Source organism: Tinamus guttatus, unplaced genomic scaffold (genome assembly GCF_059628265.1).
Source record: "Tinamus guttatus ecotype Peru unplaced genomic scaffold, ASM5962826v1 Tinamus_guttatus_pri_ptg000125l, whole genome shotgun sequence".
Classification (NCBI taxonomy): Eukaryota; Metazoa; Chordata; class Aves; order Tinamiformes; family Tinamidae; genus Tinamus; species Tinamus guttatus.
In genome coordinates this window covers 3,552,587-3,579,542 of record NW_028288659.1, presented here as the reverse complement: position 1 = coordinate 3,579,542, position 26,956 = coordinate 3,552,587, and the positions used below count along the sequence as shown (strand labels likewise).

At 38.9% G+C, this 26,956-nt stretch overlaps 1 protein-coding gene across 3 annotated transcripts in view; it reads left to right on the top strand.

Annotated features, from left to right (window-relative positions):
- The window catches only part of MICAL3 (microtubule associated monooxygenase, calponin and LIM domain containing 3), a 100,978-nt gene that overhangs the window by 19,660 nt on the left and 54,362 nt on the right, over positions 1-26,956 (top strand). For all 3 annotated transcript variants that reach the window (XM_088521658.1, XM_088521657.1, XM_088521656.1), the window contains exons 16-24: positions 81-173; positions 3,847-3,942; positions 6,285-6,341; positions 8,215-8,319; positions 9,955-10,062; positions 12,694-12,801; positions 13,444-13,630; positions 16,517-16,605; positions 17,736-17,823. In XM_088521658.1, coding sequence (XP_088377784.1) covers positions 81-173; positions 3,847-3,942; positions 6,285-6,341; positions 8,215-8,319; positions 9,955-10,062; positions 12,694-12,801; positions 13,444-13,630; positions 16,517-16,605; positions 17,736-17,823 — 931 coding nt within the window. The remainder of the gene's footprint in view (positions 1-80; positions 174-3,846; positions 3,943-6,284; positions 6,342-8,214; positions 8,320-9,954; positions 10,063-12,693; positions 12,802-13,443; positions 13,631-16,516; positions 16,606-17,735; positions 17,824-26,956) is intronic.

Here is a 26,956-nt window from a genome sequence, read left to right as displayed (position 1 = left end):
TTTGGCTTTCTTTGAGTTTCCTTTGCTATTTTATCTTTCTTCCCTGGTCCCACCCTGCTATCCCTACAACCTGCATGCAGCAGCCTGTTCTGCCTTATCAAGAACGTCTTCACAACCAGCCATCCAGCAGACGAGACCAGGGCCGTCTTGCTTCTGTGCCCCAGTGGAAACAGGTAAACAAATTGATTATGCATATGATGCAGTACCCACACTCAATACTAGCTATCACTATCCTAGCTATTTTTAAACCATTGCTTTTGAGCACCTTTGAGTGAGACTGCTGTTTTAAATCATTTAATTAATAACGAGTAAAACCAGAATCTTCGTGAGGCATGATTTAATATTTCATTAGGACTTGACAGTCAAAGATACCCTGTCCTCTTGCACCATTTTCAACTTCCCAGGGTTTCAGTGGCTGTTTGAACAGAAATCTTGCTTATAGATGCAACTCAGTGTAAATGTTTTGTCTGAGGTGTTCCTATTAGAAACAAACAAACAAAATATATAGGCAATTTCCCCAACCAATAAGGTTAAAAGTGTCATGTCATCTGTGGCAAGTCTTTTCCTTGATAAGCATTACTGAGTCAACAGAATATGGGGTTCTAGGGTCCAGCTCTTGTGCTGGATTTTGTTGTACTTTTCTTCTGACCGTTAAAATAGGGAAGAATAAAAATGGATTTAAATGATGTAAAAACAACAGGATACAGCAGGATCAAAGAGAAGATTGAAAAGGTCTTTATTTTAAAGGTTCCTGAGGATTTGCCTGGAGAAATAACAGATATCGGTTGTCTTAGTTCAAAAGCCATAAGAGTACATAGGAGTGTTTATTCAGAGATCAGCTGAGGCAAAAAGCAAAAAAGCAAAAAGCCCACGAGCCAGCTTTGCCAAGTTTGAACAGAAAACTGTCCGGATGGAAGCTGTTGCTGTAGGGGTCCCTCAGCAGGCTACTGAGAGTCCTAATTCTGGTTGCTGAGGCACAACAGAATCTGATAGCTGTGAGACTGCACATTACTGCAGTACTGTGGTGGCTCCCTACAGTGACACCAGGCCCTCCAGCTACAAAGCTGTTTTCTGAGTGAAGTTGGTACTGGGTACCAATACATGTTACTGGAGATGATGTAAAGGAGTAATATTGCTCCTGATAAGCTCTTAGGAGCTGTTCGTGAAGCTGTGGGACAGAGTTGTTCTGCATCTCTTCACAAAGCAAATGGATCCTACTGTGAAAATTCGAAGAGTGCTTTGAAGAGAAGCGAGAGAGGCAATTCCCAGCTGGATAAAGTGGTAACCTGTTCTTGAGGGAAATCAGATAGTGCCTAAGGTTCTTTCCAGTAGGCAGAGGGGACTGGAGGGTTCTGGTGAGGAAGGCAATTTCAGGCCTTGTGATTGACAGGTTTGGTTCTGCATGGTTGGAGCTGCATGGCAGAGGAAGATATACTGCAAAAGGAGCAAGACTAATTGTGTGGGAGAAACCAGACAGTTGCAGGGGAAGTGGTCTGGATTGCTGCTGGAAAAACTACATGTGCCTTGGGCTATGATCTTCAAGTGTCTGTCAGATGGACTTCATTAGGTTTGCTTGATTATTGGTTTAAAGTCATATACTTGTTTTGCCCTGATGGAAGGCCAGCAGTTTCAGTTTGTGATGCAAAATATCTCTGGGGTTGTTACAAAGGTGGGGCAGGGACAAGCTGGTAAAACAGAACTTTGAGAAAGGGAGAAATCCTGGCAGAATCTGTTCTGAAACAATTTTTACTTTTATTGTAAGGCCTTTATGCTATCTGTCTTGTAAAAGGAATACCTTGAAAAGGACCCAGAATGAATAAAGCCTTACCCATCTGCTGCTCTCCACGTTTGTAGTGGTCTGTGTCTTCCTCAGGAATTGAGTTGGAAATTTTGCTTTATTGAGCTACACCTTGAGAATTCTGATCTGTGGATTCATGGCATCAGGATCACGCCAGCAGCAGCTAATAACGTATGAAGATGATGTTATGTGTATATCCACAGTTAAAATATTTATTTTTTAATGCGATTTCACTGTTGTCTAAAAAAAGGGATTGTTTCATGTAGTGTGGCTAAGCTTCTCCAGTGAACTCATAGTAGTATAAAAACAACTCCTACTGTATGTGCTTTTTGGAAAGTGCACCTCATCAGGGAACATTGTAAAGCCTTGTGGCCTGTCTAGAAGAGGATCTGACTGCTTCGGTATGGTATAGGATACTAGCCTATTAAGCAGAATTTTGTTTTGAAGTTCCAGACTCAGCATGAGTCTTGAGGGTGGGTTTTTTTTTTTCCCCTTTTTTTTTCTTTTTTTTTTCCTTTTTTCCTGTGGTTTCCTTGTCTCCTAACAGCAGCAAGGTATGTGGATAGTAAAGAATCATAGAATCATAGAATCATAGAATCATCACTTTCATCACTTTCATCACTTACATTTACAAAGATGCTTATAAAATGGAGATTACATGTCTTCCTGGGCAATTTTCTTCTGCTTCTAGAGTTCTGATGTGTGTTCTTCTGAGATGGTTTCTTAAAAGGTAGCAGAGATGCAGCTGCAAAAACTCTTTTAAGTAATGCTATTGGAATTCTCATTTTTGAAGATATGTAATGACTGAGATGACTGCAGTTAACAGGATTTGAAATCTCAGTGGAAGATAACTTTAAACAATGTTGATTTCCATGAACGCTGTTTCTCTTAATTTCACATTTAAAACTGTTGATACTTCTTTATCTCTTCTTTCCTGTAGCCATCTTTGTGCATACTCAGAAATGTATCCTACTGGAGGGCTGAACATAGGCCTACTCCACTTCATTATACAGTGTTCTGATATCTGGCGTGGAAAAATATGCATGTTTGTGAAAATGATTTAATCTGAAATACAAACTAGGCTGTGGGCAGATGAAAGTGCATAAGCATCTGCAGTGGTAGAAGATGTTATTGCCCTTCTGTTAGAGATTAATACCTTGACAGCTGAGCCTTTTGAAACAGCATATAAGTGCTCCTCCTCTACTTGAGTGCAAAGTCATATGGCTTAGTTTAAACTGCTTGTAGCATCTGTTTAAATTAGGATAGTTGATTTTTGTGCTGAAGGGGAAGAGTACAACAGAGTCAAACAGATGTTTGTACCAGCTCATTGGTAAGGTCAGTGATGAACATATGTAATGTCTTTAAAGTTCGTGCTGTTTCTTAAGAGATTGTCTAATAGTGGCTTTAAATACCCAAGATTTCTTTTTGTAGTACAACTATTTCCAGATATGCTGGGGAGAGAATTGAAAAATAAAATAAATTAAAATAAAAATAAAAACAGGGAAAAGATACATGAAAAATGGAGTAGTGATGGAAAAAGAAAAAAGATTGCATTGTTAGAACTAGAATGGCATGTGCTCTGGCATATAAACTAGGACATACGTATAATGTGTGATATTCAGATTATTAGTTGTGGCTACATTTCATTTATAAAATGGCTATATTTATTTTCTAGTAGAATGACACCATACAATTTAATTTCCTTTATATATTTTAATCTCTGTGAGATAGGGAGAATTGAGTCAAAGCTGAGAACAGAGTGCTGTGACTTGAACTTTTTGCTGATGACCTCCAAGAGTAATCCTCCAACAGGATGGATATTTTTAATCATTACAGGGCAGAACAATAAGTAGTTTTTCATGAAGCAAAGAGAGCTGCTTGGATACTTCTAGGCTGTCCATTTCAATAATCATAAGATTTTGAGTCAGTTGATGCACTTCTGAGGTTGTGGCCTGTCTCATTCAAAGCTATTTGTAATGTTACCTTAGCTTTTATATACTTACTATGATTTTTTTTCTTTCTCTGTTTAAAAAAAAAAAAAAAAAAAGATGAGGACTAAGGAACGTTCTCGGACCTGCCCCAAAAAAGTGATCATGCTCTCTTCTTCCACTCCACCTTCCTCTCCACCGTATCTCAGACAGCAGGTGATTCCCTCCGCATGCTCTGTCCCTCTCTCTTCGTTACTGTTTGTACAAGTGACTAGATCAGTTACCAGATATCCCATTTCCAAATGCATTTTCAACTTTCTTTATTCAGATAGTGATAGGACTCTTGAAGCTCTTAAATTAAAAACGTAAGCCAGCATTAAATCAGCAGAAATATCCTTATGATGGTTATCTGATGCATTATAGATTCTGAGATTTTACTGTGGGACATTTGTAATTAAAGCAGCTGTTTTCCGTTTTAAGTAGTAGCAGGGCAGAAGTGAAATACAAGGGCCAAGACTTCCCCTGAAGTGCATATATGCACTGTAAAATTCAGGAAGAGTGCTTCTGTCTAAGCATTACATCTTGAATCTATATTGCATATATATCTTTAAGTGTCCAAAAGCTTTTTGGGACAAGTGACGTTTCGGACAAGTGAGGTTAGTAGCACAGGGACAGAAAGTGCAGCTTTAAACAAGTGTTACTGAGAATTTGCGCTTGTATCCATGAAATTGTTTCAGGATTATTTGTATGAAGTACCTTCTTGAGACTTTTTTAATAGTATGGACTATAGTATGGTCCAGTTTGGTCCTTCTCTTTCCCCCTGTGTCTTGCAAAAGTTTGTGTTCAGTGTCTCTGAATTTTAATATGGAGTAGGAATAGCTGTTCTGAACATCATATGTAAATGTGCTTCCAAATGTGTGTGAGCAGATATTTGTTGTTCTTCTATAGTTATATATTACCTGAAATCTTTTAGTATTTGTGTTTTCTTGTACATGGTCATTGCACTTTCGAGCAATATCAATTTCATCCTTTTTTATTTTCATTTTAAAAATTTTTTATTAACCTCTTTTCCTGCAGTAGTAGATTCCAATCCTTCCTGATCAATCTTGAACTAATCCTCAGGTGATAAAAAGGCAGTTGCAGTTCCATGGACCGCCCGTAACTTTAAATAGAAATTGTACAGATAAGTTTCCCCATAAATGGAAAACATTTCTTCACTGAACTCTTGAATGCCTGTAAACTGTGTGAAGGCATGTCACCTTTTAGCCAACTCAGAAAAGGTCATTTTGGGGCATAAAGTCTGTTTTGCCTTATTGCTCTTGTACCTCAGAGTGTAGTTACATATTACATTTAGTGTGATCTAATTTAGTCCATCCCCAGACCACACATTCTCTGCTGACTATCTTGTGTCAGGTTGTGCAGCTGCAAGATATGTCAAAGCAGTTTACAAATCTGGTTTAAAACTGTCCTAAAAAAATGTGGTTAGTTTTCTGGTACCCAAGTGGACAGCATGATGCAAGAAAGGATACAGGAATGCATCTCTAGGTAGATAGGATGCACACAGCCCTTTTCATCATGACCATTCATTTAGACTGAATTGAGTATAATATGGAATTAGATTATCAAACACTGTGATGGCTAAATTCTTCCTTACACCAAGGTCCTTTGAAGATGTTAACAGATAATTCTGGAGATGATTTAAGATTTTCCCTCAGTTTATTTACAGTGAAACTATGGCAGTGAAATGCTGAGGTTTAAGCCAGAGTTATTTTCTATATGGAAAAGTTATCTTGCTATCAGTAAAGACTCTCTATTTTTTTGTGTGTTTTCCCTTCCTAGCTTCTTCAAATATTTTGTTTGTCTTGTGTCTTGTTTGCATAATTCAGTCATGTGAGTTGACTACAGCTGAGTCCAAGTGTGCTTTGATTGTTTTCCACCTTGTGTTGTGTAGAATTTTTTTCCATGTCTTTTTTCTCGAATAGATTACAAAATTGTAAACTTCTTCCTTTAACTCTGAGGACCTTTTACTTCCTGTGCTACAGAACCAATCTGATTGATAGAAACTATTTAGTGGTATGTCTTTGGAGACACTTTTTTTTCCCCTTTTGAATAATTTCTTCTCCTGAAATTGTCTTGGCCCAGGCCTTGTAGGCAGTCAGATGGATCTAGGTCCTTGTTACACTGATGTCTTTTAAAAACTATCCCTCTGTGCTTTTAATGCATTCATTCTGCCACTTCTTTTAAATTTTCCATTTCCTTCGTTTGATCTAATATCACAGTGTGAGTTGTATTGAGTTTTTAATCATCCTTATCATACTAATCTCATTACATTGTGGTAATGTTAACTCACCTGATATAAATATATGTATACTGATTTTTAGATTTTCTCTACAGGAACCAAGTTGTTATTGCCAGTTTTAGAATATTCTTCTTAATAAGCTATTATGTTATCATTATGGCTCTTTTCTACCTTCACTGTAAGAATGTTCAGATAAAGTGTGTTTTGATTAGGAAAATGGTCTCTGATTGTTACTAAGTTCATAATTTGTTGCCTGCAGAGAAACAGGGAACGTGGTGCTGACTCTCCTGGGGAGCAGAGTCCCAGCCAGGAAAGGGTAAAGAGCATGAACAAATGGCATGGATGCTGATGACACAGTGCAGTGATGGATGTGGGCAATACAGAGAGCAAATGGACTGGGTAGCGCGAACACACTTATCCTAATGCTGCTGTTAACACGCTGCAACTGCTGAGAGTCAGTTAGGAGCGATTATTTCTGTGTGATGCCAACATAAATGCCTCACAAGCCTTCCTTCATCAACAGTTCGCTAAATATGTTTATTTTGCCACAGATTTAGCACTTAAGCTCTTCCCGTTCTTCTTTTTCTCTTACACCTCTTTACTGGCGTGTGCTGTGGCTATAGCAGAAGACGAAGAGTTAAGTTTTGTGCTAATTTATGAGAACATGGTTGCATTGTTTCCACTGCTTGCTTTCTGGATCGTTCAACAACTGGCATTCCATCCTACAGGATAGAGTAAAAGGAAAAATGATGAACAGTTGTTTAGTAAAGAGTCTTTGATGCTGCCTTAACAATGAGATATTTAACACTATGTCTACAGAAACATGGGTAAAAGAAAGATAGGCACTTAAAAGAATTGTTTGGTTTCAATTCATATTGACAAATTAAGTGATGTTCCCCTAAGACATTTTATGAATTAAGGCATAAACAATAGCCAGTTAGAAAACTATGGTAACTTTCAAAATGTGTGCTATGCAGGCAGGAGAAGATGAATAAGCATGTGTCTGCAGGGACACAGAATCCCACAGCTCTATAGTAGACTCTAGTTTTAGGGAGAATGATCTAGGAGGAAGGAGCGGGAGGAACTGAGAGCAGATGAAAATAGGCAGTATTATTAACATATCTGAATGAGAAATGTGCTTCTCATTAATTGGGTGTGAACCTAGCTTTGTGTTCTGTTTTCGTAAACCAGTTTTCAAGCAGTACTTAACAATACCTTAGCATTCCTAACAGATTTAGCTTGAAGTTCATTCGTGAGTGCATGTTTGTAGTTCCTTGTTTATTATTTTTGATCTCTACAAACACTTTAGCTGAAAGCTATATGACATGAATGATACTCCTGTCCTTCCAACAGCAGGACACTAGCCAGCTCTTTTTTTCCGTGTCATTAAAGTGCACCATACAACAGGTTAGCAAGATTGATAAGGATGCCTAGAATAGCAGAGGTGTTAAATATTTTGCCTAGTGTCTGTTTGACATGACAGTCCAGCATGAACAAGTAGGACAGTGAAAGTCAGCAAGACTGGCAACTTGCGTGATGGCTTGACTGTCTTTTGCTTTGCTTCAGCCAGTCAGTCTTGTTAAACATCCCGTCTTTGATGAGTATCACGTTCACTTTTTGTATCCCAACATTCAACATTTTACATCCCAGAATCATAAAGGAGACTAATTCATTCTTTATGAGGACTCAACTACATTACCCGTGAAATGAGTGTGTCTGTACTTAAAGTCTGAGAAGCACAGGTATGTCCAGGTCTAGATATGTAAAGGAAATCCCTGAGAAGAAGTGTAGTAAATGAATACAAAATGAGTACAAAGGATGGAGTTCTTTTTGTGTATTAGAAAGCCACATCTTTCAATTTGAAATGCTTTTTCTGGATGGTAATGCCAGAGAGAGGCTATGCACTTGTTTGGTTTGGGCTGCAGCTGTGCCAGGTGGGAAGAGTTGTGAATAATGCTTAATATGGCTGTTTTTTCTTGGCCTTGAAGGCCTAAATTTAGGACTTCTTTTGAACAGTAGTCCAATGTACATTGGAAGAAAAAACAATCTTCAGTTGGGAGCTTTTCTTTTCTGCATGTGAATTTCATACCTTCTTTTCTGGCTTTGGCCTTGCTTTCAGTTTAGCGTCTGTTCCTTTTGGGGCTGTTTTGCCTGTTTGTTCACTTCCTTCCTCATTCCTTATCTCGCAGAGATCTCTTCGGTTTTTTTCTGATGACCAAGTGCCTGAGAATGTTGAACAAAGGGCATGTCAGCTGGCTGCCCTCCTGGAGCCCAGGCCCACAGTGAGGCATCAGGTGACTACAGCCTTGTCTGTCGGGTGTTCTGTGTCAGTTTGTAATTCTGGATACTGGTGACATTTGGGGGCAGAGGATTAGAAAAATCCTCCCAAATACAGCAACCATTGCTATACGCAGTCATATGTTAAAAAGACCGTCCGTTTTTGCAGTTTTCTATCTTAGTTGCCAGTTCCTAACTTTCTTCTTGCTTGACAAAGGACAGCATTTCTGTTTCAAAAAACACTCTATCAACAATAAGGTAAGCAACACCCTTCAAGCTTCAGAGTGCATATCAGAAATTAACCGGACTCCAGATCAAACCATCTCACAGCAGTCTTTTACCAGTCGGTTGCGCACGAGTTCTACTTGCTTCTGGACACAAGAACATCTGCACTTTCCAAGCACGTCTGGCTCTGAAGTACCGGTTTTGTTTCCATGCTTCCTGTATTCTTACTTCCAACAGGAAAGTTGGCAACTCATGCAGATTTTTGTTGTTTCCAGTGGAAACTTTTGTTTTGTTCTTGTGCTCAATTTTCTCTCCTATGTGTCTCCTCTGACATATGGGGCCATGCCAATTTGAGCAGTAAATTCTTTAGTTTCTATTTCCTCACCCTATTTATGTTTTCAGTTGAGCATTTGGCAAATAGGAAGGTGCTTTTGGAAAATGCCTTTTTTTTTCCCCAGGTTTCGTTGTGTTAAGTTAACCATCCAAAGTTAACCTATCTTCTTTTGCCTAAATCGACTTGCATATAAACAGTCCCAGAGGTTTTGGACATAACTTTACCAAGCCATGTCAGAATGAAATTTATAAACTGTAGGTCATTTCTGAACTGCTCTTCTTTGGGGACATAGTCTTTGCTGGTCTTTAAAATCAGTAAAGCTGTTCTCCAGAAAGGAAGAGTAAACAGCTGCTTGGGTTTGAAATAGGATGTTGGAAATCTAGAAGAAGCCAGGAAAGATTGGGTAAGAAGACTAGTTTAAATATATTTCTCTCTTTTTGTTAATGGATGAAACAACTGGCATTGTGCATTTAACTACTCAATTGAAACGATGACAGAGAAGATAACATTTAGGCTTATACACCTTTATCCTATGTTTTATATTGCTGTCTAGCATTTTAAAGGTCCTTGTAAGAGTAGAAAAGATTAACAGCACTGCACTGAAAAAAATATTTTTGAGACTGTTTTATTAATATATTCATACAATTAGGAGAGGGAAAATACAGTGGGGAGAGAACACAGTAGAAAAGAAAGGATAAGGGGGCAGGGCAGAAAGGAAAAGAGGAAACAGATGTTGGAACAGTGCAGAAGATAGATTATGGTGTGGTATTTAAGGAAAAGAAAGTTCTTGTTAGAAAAATAAAGCTATGAAAGAAAAAAGCTTAGCAAAGTTAGAGTTTTTAAAAAGCAGCTTGAATAAATGTTGATGGTCTTAAGTACAGAACATCTGTGTATAAAATAAATAGTTATTACTTTCTGCCTCACTAGAGAAAAAAGGAAGGTGTGAGACAGTTTTTTTTCAAAATTTTCCTATACAAATCTTTATGAAAGCTTTTGATGGTGAGCAGAATGGCCTGCACTTTTGTTTTTATTTTCTCCTATTTTATCCTCCATAGCCTTGTATGATTGTCTTGATCTTTATTTTATTTTATAGCCCGAGACTGAACCGTCTCGCCGATTCTTTGTTGACCAGTGGGAACTCTCCCTTAGCCTCCGTTCTTCTAATCGTCCTTCCTCACCCTCATCTGACTCTCTTCGACAGGTAGCATTAGCCTGGGCATTGCAAGGTTCACTCCACTATGTCTGCTTGCTCCACCCAGTCCCACAGCCAAGGAGATACCACCAGACTTGGCTAGGCTTGCAATGCTTCACCTGCAGAATGCAATGTCTGTGCATTTTCATGCACAGCTGAGAGGCCAGAGGCCACCTGTGGCTTAGCTAGGTTATTCTCACCTATAAAGCAGTTTGACACTGAGCGCATTTCAGATTTGATGTAAATGAAAAAGCTTCTGGTAAGTCTCACACTCAAATTGGTTCTTTTCAGTGCTGAAATTCTTCTGGCTTGGAAATAAAGCTTTTTTTTTTTTTTTTTTGCTTGCTGCTTTTGTTAAGATGTTGAGCATAAATACTTGAAGGAGAATATGAAACAAAGTACTTCAACTTTCTGAAAAATCACTAGGAATGTGAGCTAGCTGTAGTTGCCATACGTAAAGCAAACAACAGGAACTTGATTTGACCTAAGTTTTGGAGTGGGTTCCTTGCCCACTCTTTAAAATGTTACAGAACATTGTAGATGTTGAAGGCCTTTGCTTAAGTAAGGAAAGACTAAAATACTTCATTTAAAATACAGATTTTAGGCCAGATGTGATGTATGAGAAAAGGGAGGAGAGGACAGAGAACTAGGAACCAAGCATTAAAGATCTGGGAACTTCATTCTGCACACCAAATAGCACAGGCTATTGTGAGTTAAGATCAGCATAATCCCTCTTCATATACAGAACTTTTAATGTGCTGGTAGAAATTTAAATATCCTGGAACATCTGCAGTTAAGGTTGACTGGAGGTTTCATATGAAAAGTTGTTCAGCGGCAATGTGGTTTCAACTAAAAGAAAAGTTATATTAAAAGCATCCACTTCCTAAGGAAAAGCTTGACATATCTTTAAGAAAGTTTAACAGCCTCAAATGGTTTTGTCTTTCAGAGGAAAATGGAAAATCTTGACAGATGATTTTAGTTGTCGTTCTAAGATCAACATTGGATGAAAGGAAGAAAATTAAAATTTTCCAATGGACTCCATTTGAAATGTAATATTTGACAAGATGCGATATATGACAGTGAAGTCCAATTCTGAACATGTGTGTGCACATGCACACACCCTAACTAAGGACTAATAAGGAATTTTTAAAATAACAAAAGACAAATTATATGTTATTTCTTGCATATGCAAAGTGAATGCTGTGCATTTTGGGATGGGGGGGGTCAGTGGACATGCCTCTAAGACCAGTGGGTATAAGTTTTATCTGGGCGGAAATAAAGCCTAGTGACGGTAGTGGCACAGAACTTAAGGGATCAGGAGCTCACTCACACCAGTGATAAGTGATGGCTGAGCGCTCTGTTTTCAAATCTTTTCCCCAAAAGAATTTCTCATTCAGTAGTGGTGAATTTCAGCACTTTTATTGCTTTTTGCTACCCTCATGTCTGAAAACTTGTGGAGGTCTTAAAAATTCCTAAAAGGCCAATAATGCCAGTAATTGCATTCACAAAATTTCATTGTGTGATTAGCTGTAAGAAATAACTTTTGCTTCAGAGAAGTTCGGCTATATGGATAAAGAGCTTTCTGAGCTACCACTTTAGTCCTTCCCTTCAAAGTAATGTTATGCTAGGAATTCTACTCTTGTCAAAACCTGGAGGGTGTCTCTGATCCTCATTTACTGAGAAGACTTGGACTAGAAACATTATAATGCTTCTTAGTCTGGAGACAGAACATTGCTTGGTGTGCTGGCTGCTGCTCTGCTGAGACAAATACATGGTGTTTGCAGTATGACCGAGCTAACATAGCTGTAACCACATAGTTTTATTAACTGTGTAATTACTGCCAAGTGTGATATGTATTTCCTGTAAAAAACACTTCCTCTGCCCTTGTACTGACTGAATATGGTTTTCAAACACTCGTTTTGTACAATCTAAAGTAGTAGCTAACTTGCCTGGGCTTCTTGGATTATTAGATGGTTTTTAGATATCCAAAGCTATATAGTTTGGCACTATCCATGAGGAAGAAAAGCCTAGGTATAAAACCACGTGCAAAGCTGAACAGGTATATATTCCAGATGTATGCAAGTGTGGCATTGGATGAGGATCTTACATATTTCCATATAAATAGAATGCCTTATGTACTTTTAGCATTGCAGGAATTCGTATTTTTGAATCTCTGAGTTCCTGACTTGAGGTTTTCTTCCTATTCTGCAAATGTTCTGCAAATGAATTCTTTCCATTTGCTAATCATCTAGGTATGACATGTGTTTTACCTGGATTTTAAAACCATGATCTATATTTGGTCTTTTCTTTGAGAAGTGTGTATGTTCAGGTTTCCAGGTGTCAAAATGCCCATAAGCAAAAGAAAACCCCTCTGTTTTCTCCACCAGCATATATTTCCAGAATACTTACAGAATGCTAAAGGCAGACTAATAAAATATATAGTCAGTGCGGACTGGTGATTACTGATGATGCTAGCTTTGCTCTTACTACTTCTCACTTCATATTGTCCACTGTCTTGGCATGGTTTGACCTCTCTGCACTTCTTCACCACCTAACCTATACCATTTTCATCATTTTTTTTAATTTGATTTTTCTCCCCTTTTCTCACTTCCTGCTTGTTTTGTTCCGTCCACGTGGTAGAAGTATATAAAGATGTACACAGGCGGAGTGAGCTCTTTGGCTGAGCAGATAGCCAATCAGCTTCAAAGGAAAGAGCAACCCAAAACCCTTCTAGACAAGAAGGAACTGGTAAGACAATGTGCAGAAGATGCTGCGTGTTTGTGATTAGCTCTGCTGTAGATCTGGTGTAATGTGAGTGTCCACCTGTTAACTACACCTGATGGTATCTGTAGTAGCTTTGTAAAGACTTCCCTTTCTCCTTCCATCCTCATTCTTGTCCTCATTTTCCTTGCAAATGTTTGAATCTGGTGTTAATGGCCAAGGGTTGTGCATACGCCTTTGAGAAACTACTTGCCATGTTCATGAAGATGTGCTTGATCCACTGGGGCTACTATTGCATTATTGTTTCCTGGGGGAGAGATCCTCTTCTGATAATGTAGGTCTGAGAATGGTCATTTGAGGGATTTTTGATGATTTTGCCTTTCCATTGCATTCCTCCTATGGGCATTAATTTCAAGGACAGCTTTAACAGTACTTGTGCCCACTCCTCCCATCCAGAGCTGCAGTTTGCTACTCATATAGCTAGGCCGGCTTCCTAGGACCTGGTTCTCTCGACATAAAGGTTGGTTTTTGGTGTCCCAGCTAAAGCTGTGAATTTTGTCAAAGAACTGCAGCATCCAAATGCTCCAATGTCCAGACAGATGAAGCAAAAATGCGACCATGGAATCTTGGTGACGTTGGACACTCATAAATGTGCCCACTTCTGTCTAGGGCTCGCTCAAAAAGGAGTTCCCTCAAAACGTGGGAGGCAGTGATGTCTGTTACTTCTGCCACAAGCGAGTCTACGTGATGGAAAGACTGAGTGCCGAGGGCAAGTTCTTCCACCGCAGTTGCTTCAAGTGTGAATATTGTGCCACCACTCTGCGCTTGTCATCTTACGCCTATGATATTGAAGATGGTAAGAGAAATTGCCTTTATGTCAGAATTATCTTAGCGCTCATGTAAGTTTGTATAGAGAATTCAGCTCTTGGTTTGTTTATGCATTATTTGATGAGTTGGAAAAAGGAATAACTATTCCTAAGACACCATCTCTCATACTGTTGAAACTATATGGATCTGTTCTGTGGCAGATCATGCTAGCAGCAAAATAGTAGTGCTATTAGGAATTAATTTAGTATGAAAAACTAGCTCCAGAAGGCAAAGAAACAAATAGTTTTGGGGGGCTTTAAAAGAGTTTTGGGGCTGTTGTTGAAGGCTAGATGATTTACTTCGATACTGTTAAATGAGAAAACTCCTTAGTACACTGTTTAAAAGCATTTAAAAGAATATAGCATGTTGGAGACTTGCAAACAGCTTTGTTCTTGTTGAAGAGATCACAACAGCCCAACTCTGTACATTTATTTTTGGCAGTTATAATAGGAACTTTATAATCGAGGGCTTTGTAATACTGGCTCATTACAGACTGAGTTATGTTATTATACTGAATGATGGAGCCTGGAAGCTGAGTAGAGGTGAGTGAATGTTATATATGGAGAAAGTTTTGTTGAAGTAGTTACTAAAGATTCAGTGATTACTCTTGTTTGCTCTGTCTGCTAGCCTGAAAAGGAGGGAATATGATTACAGAATGTGCTGATGTCTCAGCTTACAGAGTCTAACATAATTAAAGGGAGCTTTAGATATACCGAACAAATCTGAGAAACTGGATGATGAGGCAGCAGATGAAACTCAGTCCATCATTGACTGTGCAAAGTGTGCCTATTGAAAGGAATGAATTTTAAATTACGACTCCTTTAAGGAGTAATCACCTTTAAAAAGGTGATTTTTAATATGTTGCATTCTTTGAGCAATGGCTGTCATAAATTTTACATTTTTTGAAGAAAGAATAAAGGAGAAAGTATCTCAGATAAACCTTTATGCATATCAACAGGAATGCCTTTGCCTTCCTTCACGGCTGCCATTTATCTTTACTCTGTAAGAAAAGAGCGAAAAATTAATGAAGCTCTAGTGAGAGGTTAGATGGAAAGAATTCTGCACCAGAATATTAGGTCTGTTTAAGAAGACAGAATAACAGAAAAGTGATAGAAAATCAATCCTTTTCCCCACGTACTGAGGTGAAAATGAAGTAAAATTCTAAACTGACATGATGCAGGATGAAACTCCAGAATATTCTGCTGCAGATTAAAAAGTGAGTAATGTGATAGATAGATAGACACTGCACATAGCTATGTAGAATCTCCTCGAAAACACTGGGTAGAGTAATAGCCATAGAAGCATCACTGAGATGTCATGGGCAAAAAATGACTAAAATAATGTACGTATTGATGATGAACTGTATGGCAGTCATGAGTAATGGACTTGTTTGGTCACAAAAAGAGTTGAGGAATCTTAAAATTATCTAACCAATCTCTCAGTAAGGAATAGAAAGCCCATTATTACTTGGCCAGAAGGTCAGCAAACATGGCTTGAGAGTTTAAGGAGGTCAATGGCAATTTGAAGCTCAATATGTAAAAAGAGTACTAACAGCTTCATTAGTAATTAGTTTTGGGAAAAAAAACGGTTTTGGGGCAGTGTTGTTATTTTGGACATTAGGAAATACTTGAGTATCTGATTGGATGTTTAGCTGTAACAAACTGAACTCTTCTGTCAGCTGTATGGGCAGAAATACTTGTGCTACTAGCTTTAATGATTCGCCTGGTAGCAAGCTTATGTACATAGTTATGTTCTGATTGTACAAAACATGGAGTCTCAGCACACCTATAGCATTGATTCCTATGTGCCTAATAGTTTCATGAATGTGTATATGAACCAGACATGTCCTAACACTAATGCGTATCCTCTCTAGTCCAACCATTGTTTCTAAAAATTTAGTTCATGTTTCATTCTGGGTTTTCTTTGACAGAAAAATAACAAAGCTGTAGAGACATAGTTACTATTCATCTAGCTGTGTGTGTGGACTGATGAGTCAGCGCTGTGCAGTCAATGCCTGGTTTTAGGCACTGAAAGCCCAGGAAATTTATATAAGAACGTTTTAGTTGTTGCTCTTTTCATAAATTTTCCCTGAAACAGACAATTGGAGAGAATAGTATTTAGAAAGAGTCAGTACTAAGAAAAGTTTATTCAAGCATAGATATCTCGAAAGAGGACTTGAAATGCATTAGCAAGGGTGTAGGACTAGGATAGCACTACAGGAGGCTGCACACTGATGATATATAGAGGTACACTGGAAGATGACTATGCCATCAGTTTGCTGCTCTTATTGTTTGTGTTAGGGAATCACTAGTGTTCTTTCTTCCTGACAGTGTTCGGATACTGGTGAAGGCCCATTTAAACCTCTGGGGTGATACTAAATTAGTAGTATCACAGAGACTGTGAAATTGCGAAAATGGCTCTTTGGTTGAATGTTCTTTTCACAAGTAGCCACTGTGCATTTTGAGATGGTTCTTTGGGAGTTAACACTGTCCTTTCCCACTTTCCTCTGCTGGTTGCATTCATTCTTGCTTTTTCCAAAAGTGCTTCTGCCAGCTTTTCATGTGATGGCTTCTTTGTTCTTCACACACTGCCGCATTGTTAGCGTGTGATACCACCCAAGCCTCGCAGCTTTGCTTTGGTGTTTGATAGGACATTAGGCTAAACGGCTGTCGGGCACCCAATGGAAAGCAGCTTGGCTAGGAAGGGGAGAGAGGAGGGCTGGAGTTAAACTGTAGAGTGTTTGTCTGTATGCACAGTGACTAAACCAGGCAGAGCAAAGGGAATGGCAGGAAAGAAACTCCACTGAGATGAACATTTATATTTTGTTAAACTGCTGTGCTTTTGTTGTTAACCTTCTTTCCTGTTTCATCTGCAGGTAAATTCTACTGTAAGCCTCACTACTGTTACCGACTCTCTGGTTATGCTCAGAGGAAGAGGCCAGCAGTGGCTCCGCTGTCAGGAAAGGTAACTGTTTCTTTTCATCTAACATGTCAAGTTAGTACATTTTCATTCTTAACATTAAAAATGGAGTATCCTGTTTTGTAATTTTGCATCAAAATGTGTCCAACTCTTTTGTTTCTCATGGGGTTTTGCTCTTTTGTAAATTTAATATAAGAATTTGCCCTATAAGCACTGCTTTTCTTTTCCTGATTGCTTCTATAAGATAATACAGTGCACCTTTCAGAATAGGATTTTTATTTGTTTTCTTGTTAAACTAAAATCCTTATTGACTCCATGCAAAGACTAAAGGCATTGTATTTACAGTTTCATTTTTGCTTTGTTTCCTTAGTGGTTTTCCATAAGATGAAACAAATGTTTTTCATTTCTTTTGGGACATGCAGTTCCAAATCACTTGCAGAGGCGATAAGGACCATAAGACCTGCCTTCTTTTCTCATGGTTAGCTGTGTATTACTGGGAACCTGTATAGAAAAAGAGGATATGATTTTGCTCTTCTGTCATTATCAGAGCATTTGTACTTTAACCATAGAGAAAGGTCTCCCTGCTTTTGCCTTTATAGTCCAAGATGTATTAGACATAATTTCTCTCCTCATCTACATTTTCAATGTTTTTGCATACTCTTACTCTAAACAAGCTACATGGTATTCAGCTTGCATTCAAGTACTGTTAAGCTTGCATGCAGCTGTCCTTCCCACTTAGATTGTTTTTTTTTCTGGTTGTGATTATCTTTCTGCCCTTTCCTCAAATTTTTTCGCTACCAGCTAACTGTACTTTGTTTGGAAAGGTACAGGAACCATCCCAATATTGGTGCCACATTTCCTGCACAAAATAAAGAACAAAAATGGAACTTGTTTTGTTTCCCAGATGAAGAGACTTCAGGGGTCTCACTGCTTTGATTTTCTTGGACATCCAGATTGTTTTTCAGAGTTTTAGCCAATCTGTAAGTTGAGATGGAATATATTTGATTCTGACTGTGTCTATGCAGTGATTAAGGGCTATCTTAATTGTCAGGGTATATTCCTCATTCAGTGTTGTCTGCACTTATTGCCTCACATGAAGAAAAAAAAATATTTTTGAGGTATTTTCAATTTTAATCTGATTTTAATATATATATATTTTTACCCCACTTTTATAGGACACCAAAGGACCTTTGCAGGACGCCATGGCAAGTGATGGGAATGGACGGGCAAATTCCATCTCCGCCTCAGCAGAGATGACCCCAGGTAGCTCTGCTTCCTTCTTTGGCAGGGTGGTGCAGTACTCTCTCGGCCTCTTTGACAGAGTTAGGGTGGCAAGCCAGCGCCTGCAAAGCACAGTTTCCTCGATTGGGCACCATATAGCCCAGAACCCTTTGGACTCTTTTTTCATGTGTCAACTGATGGCTTTTGGGGTTCCCTTTCTCTATGTCCAGTCAGAAGTTCTTGTGCAGATCCTAGGGGAATTCTGTGGGCAGCCTGCTGACCACTAAGAATTAATGTGACCCAACTTTGTAAGCTGTATACCTCCTGTGATTTTGGGGTACTGTGTGAATTTGGGGTGTTTTGTGAAAGTCTCAATATATTGTTTCTCACTGTGGCTTTGGGGTCTGGATGTATTCAGTCCTTTCAGGGCCGTATCTGAAATAATCCCAGGAAAACACAGATACTCCAGTAAGGGTGTCCTCTGACTGGGCCCAGATAAAGACACTTAGTCTGTAATGTCTGCACTGCAGTGTTGATGTTAAAAGTCCCTCCTGGACTGGAATAATTTAACAAACTGGATTTCTGTGTTCGCCTGAATTCTGGGTGTTGTTTCTTATTCTCCTCAGCTTTCCTTCATTAATCTGGTACTTGAATAGGAAAGATTCTGTTACCTCTGGGTTGTATCTCCTTTAGACTTCTGGGTATCTTTGACAGCTAATGGGGTCAGATTCCTTAAAATTCCTTGAATTTCATGGTGCTGGAGGTCATGGTGCTCCCCCCTCACTGCCAGAATTTGTGCTGCTCTTGGCCATGGCTTTGGGGATTGGGTGGTGAATGTGTGTCTTCCTGTAAAGTATATTTGGCTCTTAACTTAAAATTCTAATTCTTTCTAACATGAGAGAAACGTCTGTGCTACAAACGCCCATTGGCCTGGCCCCTACATTTTCATTTAGTGATGTTGGAAAAAGGAAGAGATTTGATTTCTAGTATCTGCCCAGAACACTATGGAAGAACTAAATCAGTTCATTTTAGGAGAGGGAACATACTGGATAACAACACTTTTAGAAAAGAATGTCCTCACAGTGCTAGCTGAGCAAAAAGCCTTACCAGCATACAGGCAGATAAAAGTCATGCATGTATGTTTGACTTTACATATCATTCTTCAAGTGTTTATAAGACTGCAACCGAATATAATCAAACACAAATTTGTTTTACTGTATGCAGTTGGTTCTTGAAGCATAGTTACTTGGACAGTTTCCTTTTTTGTTTGTGTAAGATTTACGTATGACAGGATGGAGGAAAGGAAAAACATACTGAAAAAATGCCACTTGTAAATGCCATTTTGTAGCTGAGATTTCGTATTATTTGTGAAGTAGATTCTAAGTATGCAGGTGGTGTAACTACAGCATTTTTATATAACTAGTTAGAGTTAAAATTGCTTTCTGTAAAATCAATTTCTCTTTGAGATGAATGGAAGGATATTTCTTAGAGCTGTTATACATGGAGTATCTCATATAAGTGGAAGGCAGCTTATGGGGTGAAGCTGCTTGTATAAGAAGTGAAAGAAAGAGAGTTTAGCTATGTATAACAATTAGCTTATCAAAGCAAGTGCTGGCAGATCTTCTTCCTCTAGTTTTGTCATTCCAACTGATTAAATTTAATTACTCAGTTGTAAATGAGCATTCAGTAAATATTATCTCAGCTAAGTCATAGGCCATAGTTTGCTATAAACTTCTGATCAGATATTTCTAGCTCTCCTTATGTAATGATGGCACAATCCTGTAGCAGATCTGCACTCTTTCCAGAGAAGGATGCTCTTTCTATCAAAGGTTAAAACTTGAAATATAGGGTTTCTGTTGGCTGATTTTTTTTATAGCAGTGCAAAATTGAGGCATCATTTTTAAAGCTTTTGGCTCTCTTAAAGCTCTACTTCTTGTAGTGCACAAGTACATTAAAATATACTCAGGTTAGCTGTGTCATGTTAGGTCATCCTCAAGGCAGTGTGCTGTGTTGCATGCTCATGTATGCATGATAGAAGTACCTTTCATGGTGAAAGGGTAAGCACTGCCATTCTCCCCTTCCTGCCAGAAAAAAAATGCCGTTTGTAGCTGAGATTTCCTATTTTTTGTGAAGTATAAGGTTCTAAGTATATCACTCTAAAACTCCTGGGAGTCAATTAAGAGATGGGCAGAACTGGCTAAATGCAATGCACTTGAAAAGCAATCTGCAATTTCAGTCATCTGTGATGTGTTTACCGTGCTGTATGTCTTGGGAAAAAAAAGAAAGGAAAGAAAAAAATTAACTTTTGAATTACTAAGCTTGATATTACAGTGAAATAATAGGATATTATTCCTGAATAATGAAAGGGAGACTGTAAGATTATATCTATGTAACTACTGACTTTGAACTATCTTTGTGTATACCTTATTTCAGTTTATTGAATGGTGTGTGTTACATACCTTAGACATTCTACTTGCACTGTAGAATAGACCAATACCTTAAGCACAAACCTGCTTGAATCTGAGATAAAGGTGGAGCCCTGTTTCCAAGCCTTCTCTTTGCCTGTCTGAAGGACTCCCCAAGCACAAATTGTTTGTCTGAAAATGTTTTAACTTCCCTTGAGGCAAGTGAAGGGCTATGAAATTTAGCACTGGCAGTATCAGACCCTGGAAGTCTGAACTAGTTTTGTTAGTGAGGTAAATGCTGAATTAGCCTATGTGTGGAGTGTAAGCTGCTTCTAAAGAAGTAGATGTACAAAATGCAGAGGTTTGGCATTTGATGGAGATAACTTAGAAGGCAAAGGAAAGTTGTGTGACAGGAACACTAATCAAAGGGAACATGGAGGACAAAAGTGCTCTCCGTTCTTCAGTTTTATACCCTCTGAGTTAAATTCAGTCCTGAGTTAGCAAAGTACTTGTTCAGTGGGCATTTGAGGCTTTGAGAAAGGCGCATGGAATACCAAATGAATGTAAAGTGCATGGGTTTTCCCCTTACAGTCGATACCTCTTTCACGCTGCCAGTCAGTTTAGCTTTTTTTTTTTTTTGGACAGCTTAGAGCTTAAACTATATGCAAACCCCAAATAACCTTCAGTAAGTGTGATCAGCTGAGATAAGATCAGTCACAACAAGCACTTTCTTGTGGGATGTCACTAACCTGACTGGCATGTGTTAACTTTGCTAAACAGGTCAGTCCCTCGTGTGTCAGTCCCTCACAGTCTCAGTTGGTGTTAAGTGTTTTTTGTCTATCTATTGTATTGCAGTCACTATATTTGTAGGGCACAGTCTCTGATGTGCAAGTTGAGAATTTTTAATAGTCAGCTGAAATCACCATCATGTGAAGCTTTTGTCTGGTTTGCCCAGGAGCCTGTATGGCACCTTACCTTAACCTGTGATAGTTGCAAGGAATGTTTAAAGGCAGATTTTATTCAGGCTGGCTTTTGCAGTACAGATAACCCTTCAGCTGGGGACACGGTAACAAGCTTTTAAGCGATGCCTTCTCTCCTGGGAAAGGAAGTTGGGGGATGCTGTTACTATGCTTTTGGTCCTGCTGAACTGTGGCATGCTTGTGGCAGATTCTGTAACCCCTCTCTGTACTCGTCTATCTGGCTGTTTCTCTCTCTTCCGTACTTGCCTTTGTGCCAAAATTGCTGCTATTGCCAAGGAAAAAAATCTTGCTTTTCAACTGTCTCTCCCTTTGATAATCTGTAACCACTGTGTCTTGGATTTTTTGAATATTATTTACAGTATTTTATATGGTTTCAATGTGCTTTTAATGCAAATGCTGTTTTTCTGTTTATTCTAAAGGTCTGTAAGAACATATTTCTGAACTTTGAGCTCTTTCTTGACAGGTGGACTTGGAACAGTCTTTATCCATATCAGGTTTATGATAATGCTTCTTGGGGTGACTTGGGCAGTGCTGTTTTGTTGTAAGATGTTTCCCATTCCAGGCTTGTGTTCCCACAACAATACATTTCCCTCCCTACTGACAGTAGGGAGTTCAGCAAGAAAAGACCTGCTTGGGAAACTCATACTTCAAAATGTACAACAGTAAAAGGCAAGTCGTGAGGTTCTTTGCAATATTTATCTGTAACAATAGTTACAGAGAAAGATTTAAGCAACCAAATGTAAGCAATAGTATGCAAAACTGAAAAATGCAATGCAAAATATAGTCATTAGATAATTCTGCTATGAAATCACAAAAATATACAGTGTATATAAAATAGGTGTGCAATATGAAAAGTTTAAAATCCCCTGCGATTGTGCCTTAAGTGCTTTCAGTGAGCAATGCACTGAGCAAAGCTGTCTGTGGTAGGCTCTTAATATATAGTCAGTTGTATATAGCAAGCAAAGGTTGTCTTTTCAGAGAGGAAGTTCTTTGCTGACTTTCAGGGTTAGGAAAAGGTGGTAGTTCATTTACACTGCATGCCCGTAAAGGTAGATTGTAAGCCACATTTTCAGAAGGATTGTACTGTGTAATTTTCATGAATCTTTCTGAATACATGCAATATTTGCACACAGTTCTCCTTCTGTGTTATGCAGTGCAAGTAAAGTTTTATATATTTCTCTATATAAATAAGCTCCTTGCTCATAAACTTTACGCTTTTACAATTCTGCATACGTTGTGCATGCCTTACATGTGAACGTGATTCAGCTAGAAGCAATACTGTTTGCTCATGCAGACAAACATATCTTCATAGAATCTGCGACTCAGTCACTTATTTTCACAATCATTCACATTTTTTTTTCTTGTTTTAATTTGGTGCATTTGAAGCATTAGATTACAAGAGAGATAGCAAACTACAGTTTTGTGACAGTGTTCTTTATGTAGTGCCTTCATTTTAAACTACCGACCATAAAGATTTCTTACCACATATTTATACAGAAATCCATATTTCAAAATGCAACACCAAACTGGGAGGAGAGGTAGTTCCTCTTCTGCTGTGCCTTGAGGGTTGTCTCTTCTGTTTGGAGGAATAGTGGTTGTCTCTTCTGCAGACATGCACATTGTGCTGAACCCTTTTATGGGGTTTCACACAGCTCCAGAGAGATCTAATGCAAGATTTATTTATTTGTGCTGGAAAATTTTAAATATAAACTCAAGAGCTAGGCCATGTATTTTTGGAAGCTGAGGAGAGCCCGTGGGTTGGACGATTAGAACCAAGTCTCAGTGCCCAGTGAATCATCCTTCAGTAGCAAGCCAGGAAACTCTCTTAGGAGATGTGCTTGACTGTTCCCAGTCCATCCTGTTCCTTGTCAGTGTTCTTATCAGGATTTGCGTGGTTTTGGGGGAAAAAAAATGAGAATGCTAAAAGACCAGAAAGTTGAAGACCAGAAAATTTGGAAAGGCAAAGACATGACAGAAAGGTTTTTTACTGTAATGTGTGGAAATGCAGCTGACTCGATAGAACTGCACTGAAAAAACATAATAGTGTTTAGGGACTGAGGAGCAATGTATACAATAGCAGAGTCCATAACTTGTTCTCAAAACTGGATCCTGCTAAGAACACTTTTCTCTGGGAGCAGCAGCGGCTCCCAATTCCATCTTTATCTCTAGCTTTCAGACCTGTAGACCTTTTCCACTGGAATATTTGTTTGTTGTTTGTTTGTGTATATTCTGAAGGGTGATATGAAATTTTCTGGGCACTCTCAAAAGCTGCTTTTGTGTCTTAGAAAAATAATACTGAGTTTGTATAAAAGAGTTGGATTTATTTATTTGTCTGAGAGCGTTAAAGCATCTGTATTTTTGAAAAACAAAATCTGACAAATGGCCATTTGGGAGAATTTTGAATTTCCCTTCATAGAAAAATAGGGATTTTGCATAAAATAAGCTCAACGACACTTAATGTTCAAGTAAGATGATTAGTGCTCAGAAATGCTTCATGTCTCCATTGAATAGTCTCTTTGAAGATTTTGGTTTATGCAGTTGTTTTTAAGCTCGTTTTGTTTTGGGTGTGTGTCTCTTTAAATTATGTAATACTTGGTTTTCCTCTTGCTGTGAAATCAATACACTATTTGTTCAAATGTTTTGAAATGTTCAAGGGAATAAATTCCAAACAATCTTCAGGTTTCTGAGTTTTTCTTTGTCATTCCCCTTGTCAAAGGCCTCCACTAGCTCCAGGTAAGGAATGCTGTGGGGGAGAGCAAACTGAATAGATGTAGCAAGGTAAAATATTATTTCACCAGCAGTTTTGGGGAGCTCCGTGGCACGTGCCGCCTATAACCGCAAAGTACCACAGAGGCTTCTGGAGGCGGCAGTTCCCCTATGGCAAGCGATGGAGCTGGTAACTTCTCAGGCTACTTCTGCATCTCATTATTTATTTATTTTCCTGCTATGTTGTGGCTTAATCAGTGTGCAGGATGTATTGCACAGGGGTGGATGGCATTACACACTTCTGTAGAGAGTTTTTAAGGACTGTGATACCAAACGTTGGGCTGCTTTGGTATAACCTGATTTGGACAGATGTGCTGTCCGTGTTGTGGCTTCACAGACTTGTCGATGTGGGCGGTTGATTTGTGCACCTTGCCAAAGGCCGGAGTTCCCTGTGGCAGATGAACAGCAGTGAAACAGACTGGTAGGGGAGAGGAGGGACACGAGCAAGTGTAAGTCATCGTTCAGGGACAGGGAAGCATAACCTTTGCCTGTACAGTGACAGGTAAGCTTTTGGTAGGACCTTTTTTTCAGTTGTTTGCATGGCAGCAGCTGTGATGCTGGTATGTCTAGGCATAGGCGTTATGCATGGAACTCAATGGGGACCCCGTAGCCAAATCCTGTCTGACCTTGCTCTAGTCATGTGGCGCTTCCTGCGTGTGAGAGCAGCACGTGAGGAGAGGCCCTCCTTCCCTCAAGCCTAAGTGACGCAGGAAGCTGGGCCCAAGTTTCGAGCTGTGTGTTGCCGTTCTCAGAGATGCATCCGATTAGTCTACGTTAAGGCATCATCCCAGCCATGCCTTGTCTCATGCCTTCCTACTGCACTGTTGGCAACTAAAAGCTTGTAATAGCAGATGACTTTTGAGACATAATTGTTAATGACATATCTTTTCCTTCAGCTTGATTTAGCCAGATAGTCCTGTTTAGATAGTAAATCACTGAACTGCAACAGGAAACCAAATCTCTTGCAAACAAGCTTCCCGTCTTTGGGAGAAAAAGTTACACCTTTTAAATTGCTTATTTTTCTTTACTCCTGTCAATCCTCCTGATTTTGAAGCTAAGCTAGGCTTTTAGCACTGAAAAGGTGCCATCACTGTTCAGGGTAAGACTTTATGTGCTCCTGCGTGAACTGGAAATGTCATTTTGAGGCACTACTGGAACAGCCTCCACTACTCGGCATCAGGAAACTTTATGAGTCTTATCCACTCTTCAGAAATCAAGTATTTGCTTTAGGAATTTTGAAGAAAGGGTGGGCAGAGAGGTTATTTTTTTTAACCTATTACAGTGGAATCGGATTTACTGAAGCAGTGTAGGAGGCACTATTTTTAGCTAGAAATTGCAGAAAACGAATATTTGTAATGGGGAACTCCCAGGGACTCTCACCCCACTCCCTGAGAAGCCTACGCAGCTCTCGCACTGTCTCTCTGTACTTAGGCTTCTCGTCTATTCTTACTAAAGTGAACTTGACAAGTTGAGCTCCGTATCCCACCCCCGCTAGACGGGAGAGGGGTGTTAGCAGGGAACTCCTTCCATGACCTGAGCACTCAAGAGTCCTCTTTTGTTAAAGCTCCCCTAGTTTTGTTCATGAAACAAACCTGAATCTGAATCTTTGTCAAGCACTCCTCTGTTCAGTGCTACTCTTCCTCCTCCCTCTCATTCCATTCTAAGATATCTACTTAAAGAGAACGGTATCTGAGATGTTAACGCTTTTAAGGTTTGGGCCTGGCAGTGTTCTTACTGAGTGTGTGTGCTTCTTTGCCTATAGCTCTGTAAGGAGAACACATTGATTTTAGAGAATATGCTGTCCGAGGATCTTGACTCAAATTTGTCCTTCTGGTGCATCCGTCACTTTTCATGGTCTTCAGCTTTGCTGACCTTGCAGCTTGTGTTAAATAGTTTAGATATTATCTTCACCTGTGCAGGTAAGGAAGATGAGGTATCACATACCTTTTTGCAGTTTTTTTTTTTTTGCAGTTATAAGCAAAGTATCGTAATTAAGTTTGTAAATCATTATAAACCTGTAAGGGAAAGATATCTTTAACATACTAAATCTGTAGGAATCATGGATTTTTGTGTTTTTGAAAATCTGATGGCTTCCTCAGAAGGGGCTGAATTACCCTTAACATGGCTTTGGCAGCTTCATTCTAAGATTTGAGCTTTCAAGACTCTCCTTTATGCACAATGAATCCCAAATAAACTTGCTTAATTAGATTGTGGTAGCAGTTTTTCCAAGAGAGATGTTTGCATAAACCGTTTTCTTTGCTGCACACGTTACTAGGGTAGGGTAGAAATCCCAGGGTGCGCAAGTTCCTTCAAATTTTAGACATACAAAGCTGCCTCATCAGATGTGGGGAAAAGCAAAATAATTGTCTTCCTGTAATATCCTGTAACAGTGATGAGAAAACATAAGTTACTTTTAAAATAATAAGGTGAGATTATAGGTTTACTAAGTATCTATGCATCTGTACACCAAATAAAACAAGCCAGTGATTGTTTTACCACCTGCTAGTGGACAGAAACTTCAAATATTAAGATACGTAGTTTGCAGTGTATCTTAAAATACATCATGGAGCAAAGGGAGAAAAACAAACTTAAAAAAACAAGAGTTGGAATGGAAACCATAAAATCAACATCTGTCCTTTTCTCCTGCTTCTCTGAAGTGTATTTGTGGAGAAAGGCAAAGCAGTGCTTGCTGAGCTGGTCATGGTAATGTACAGCTTTGACTTCCAAACAAAACAGGGCAGATGCTCTTTAAGGATGAGACAGCACTTCTGTGCTCAGTTTAGTTGCTTACATCTTTTCTCAAAAATGTATGTTTAGTCTGACATTTCTCATGTTTGCTGTCATTCGAGTATTCTGCGTTTTCTTTCTTCGGAAAATTTTGTAACTGTCCTTTCTGTTGTTATAGAAATTTATCTGACAGCTTGGAGGTTTCTTTTTTTCTTTTTTTTGTTAACCTGAGATGTTTCAGATACTTTCAGGCTTCAGTACCTTGCTGATTTTAAACATTAGAACTGATGTGTAAGT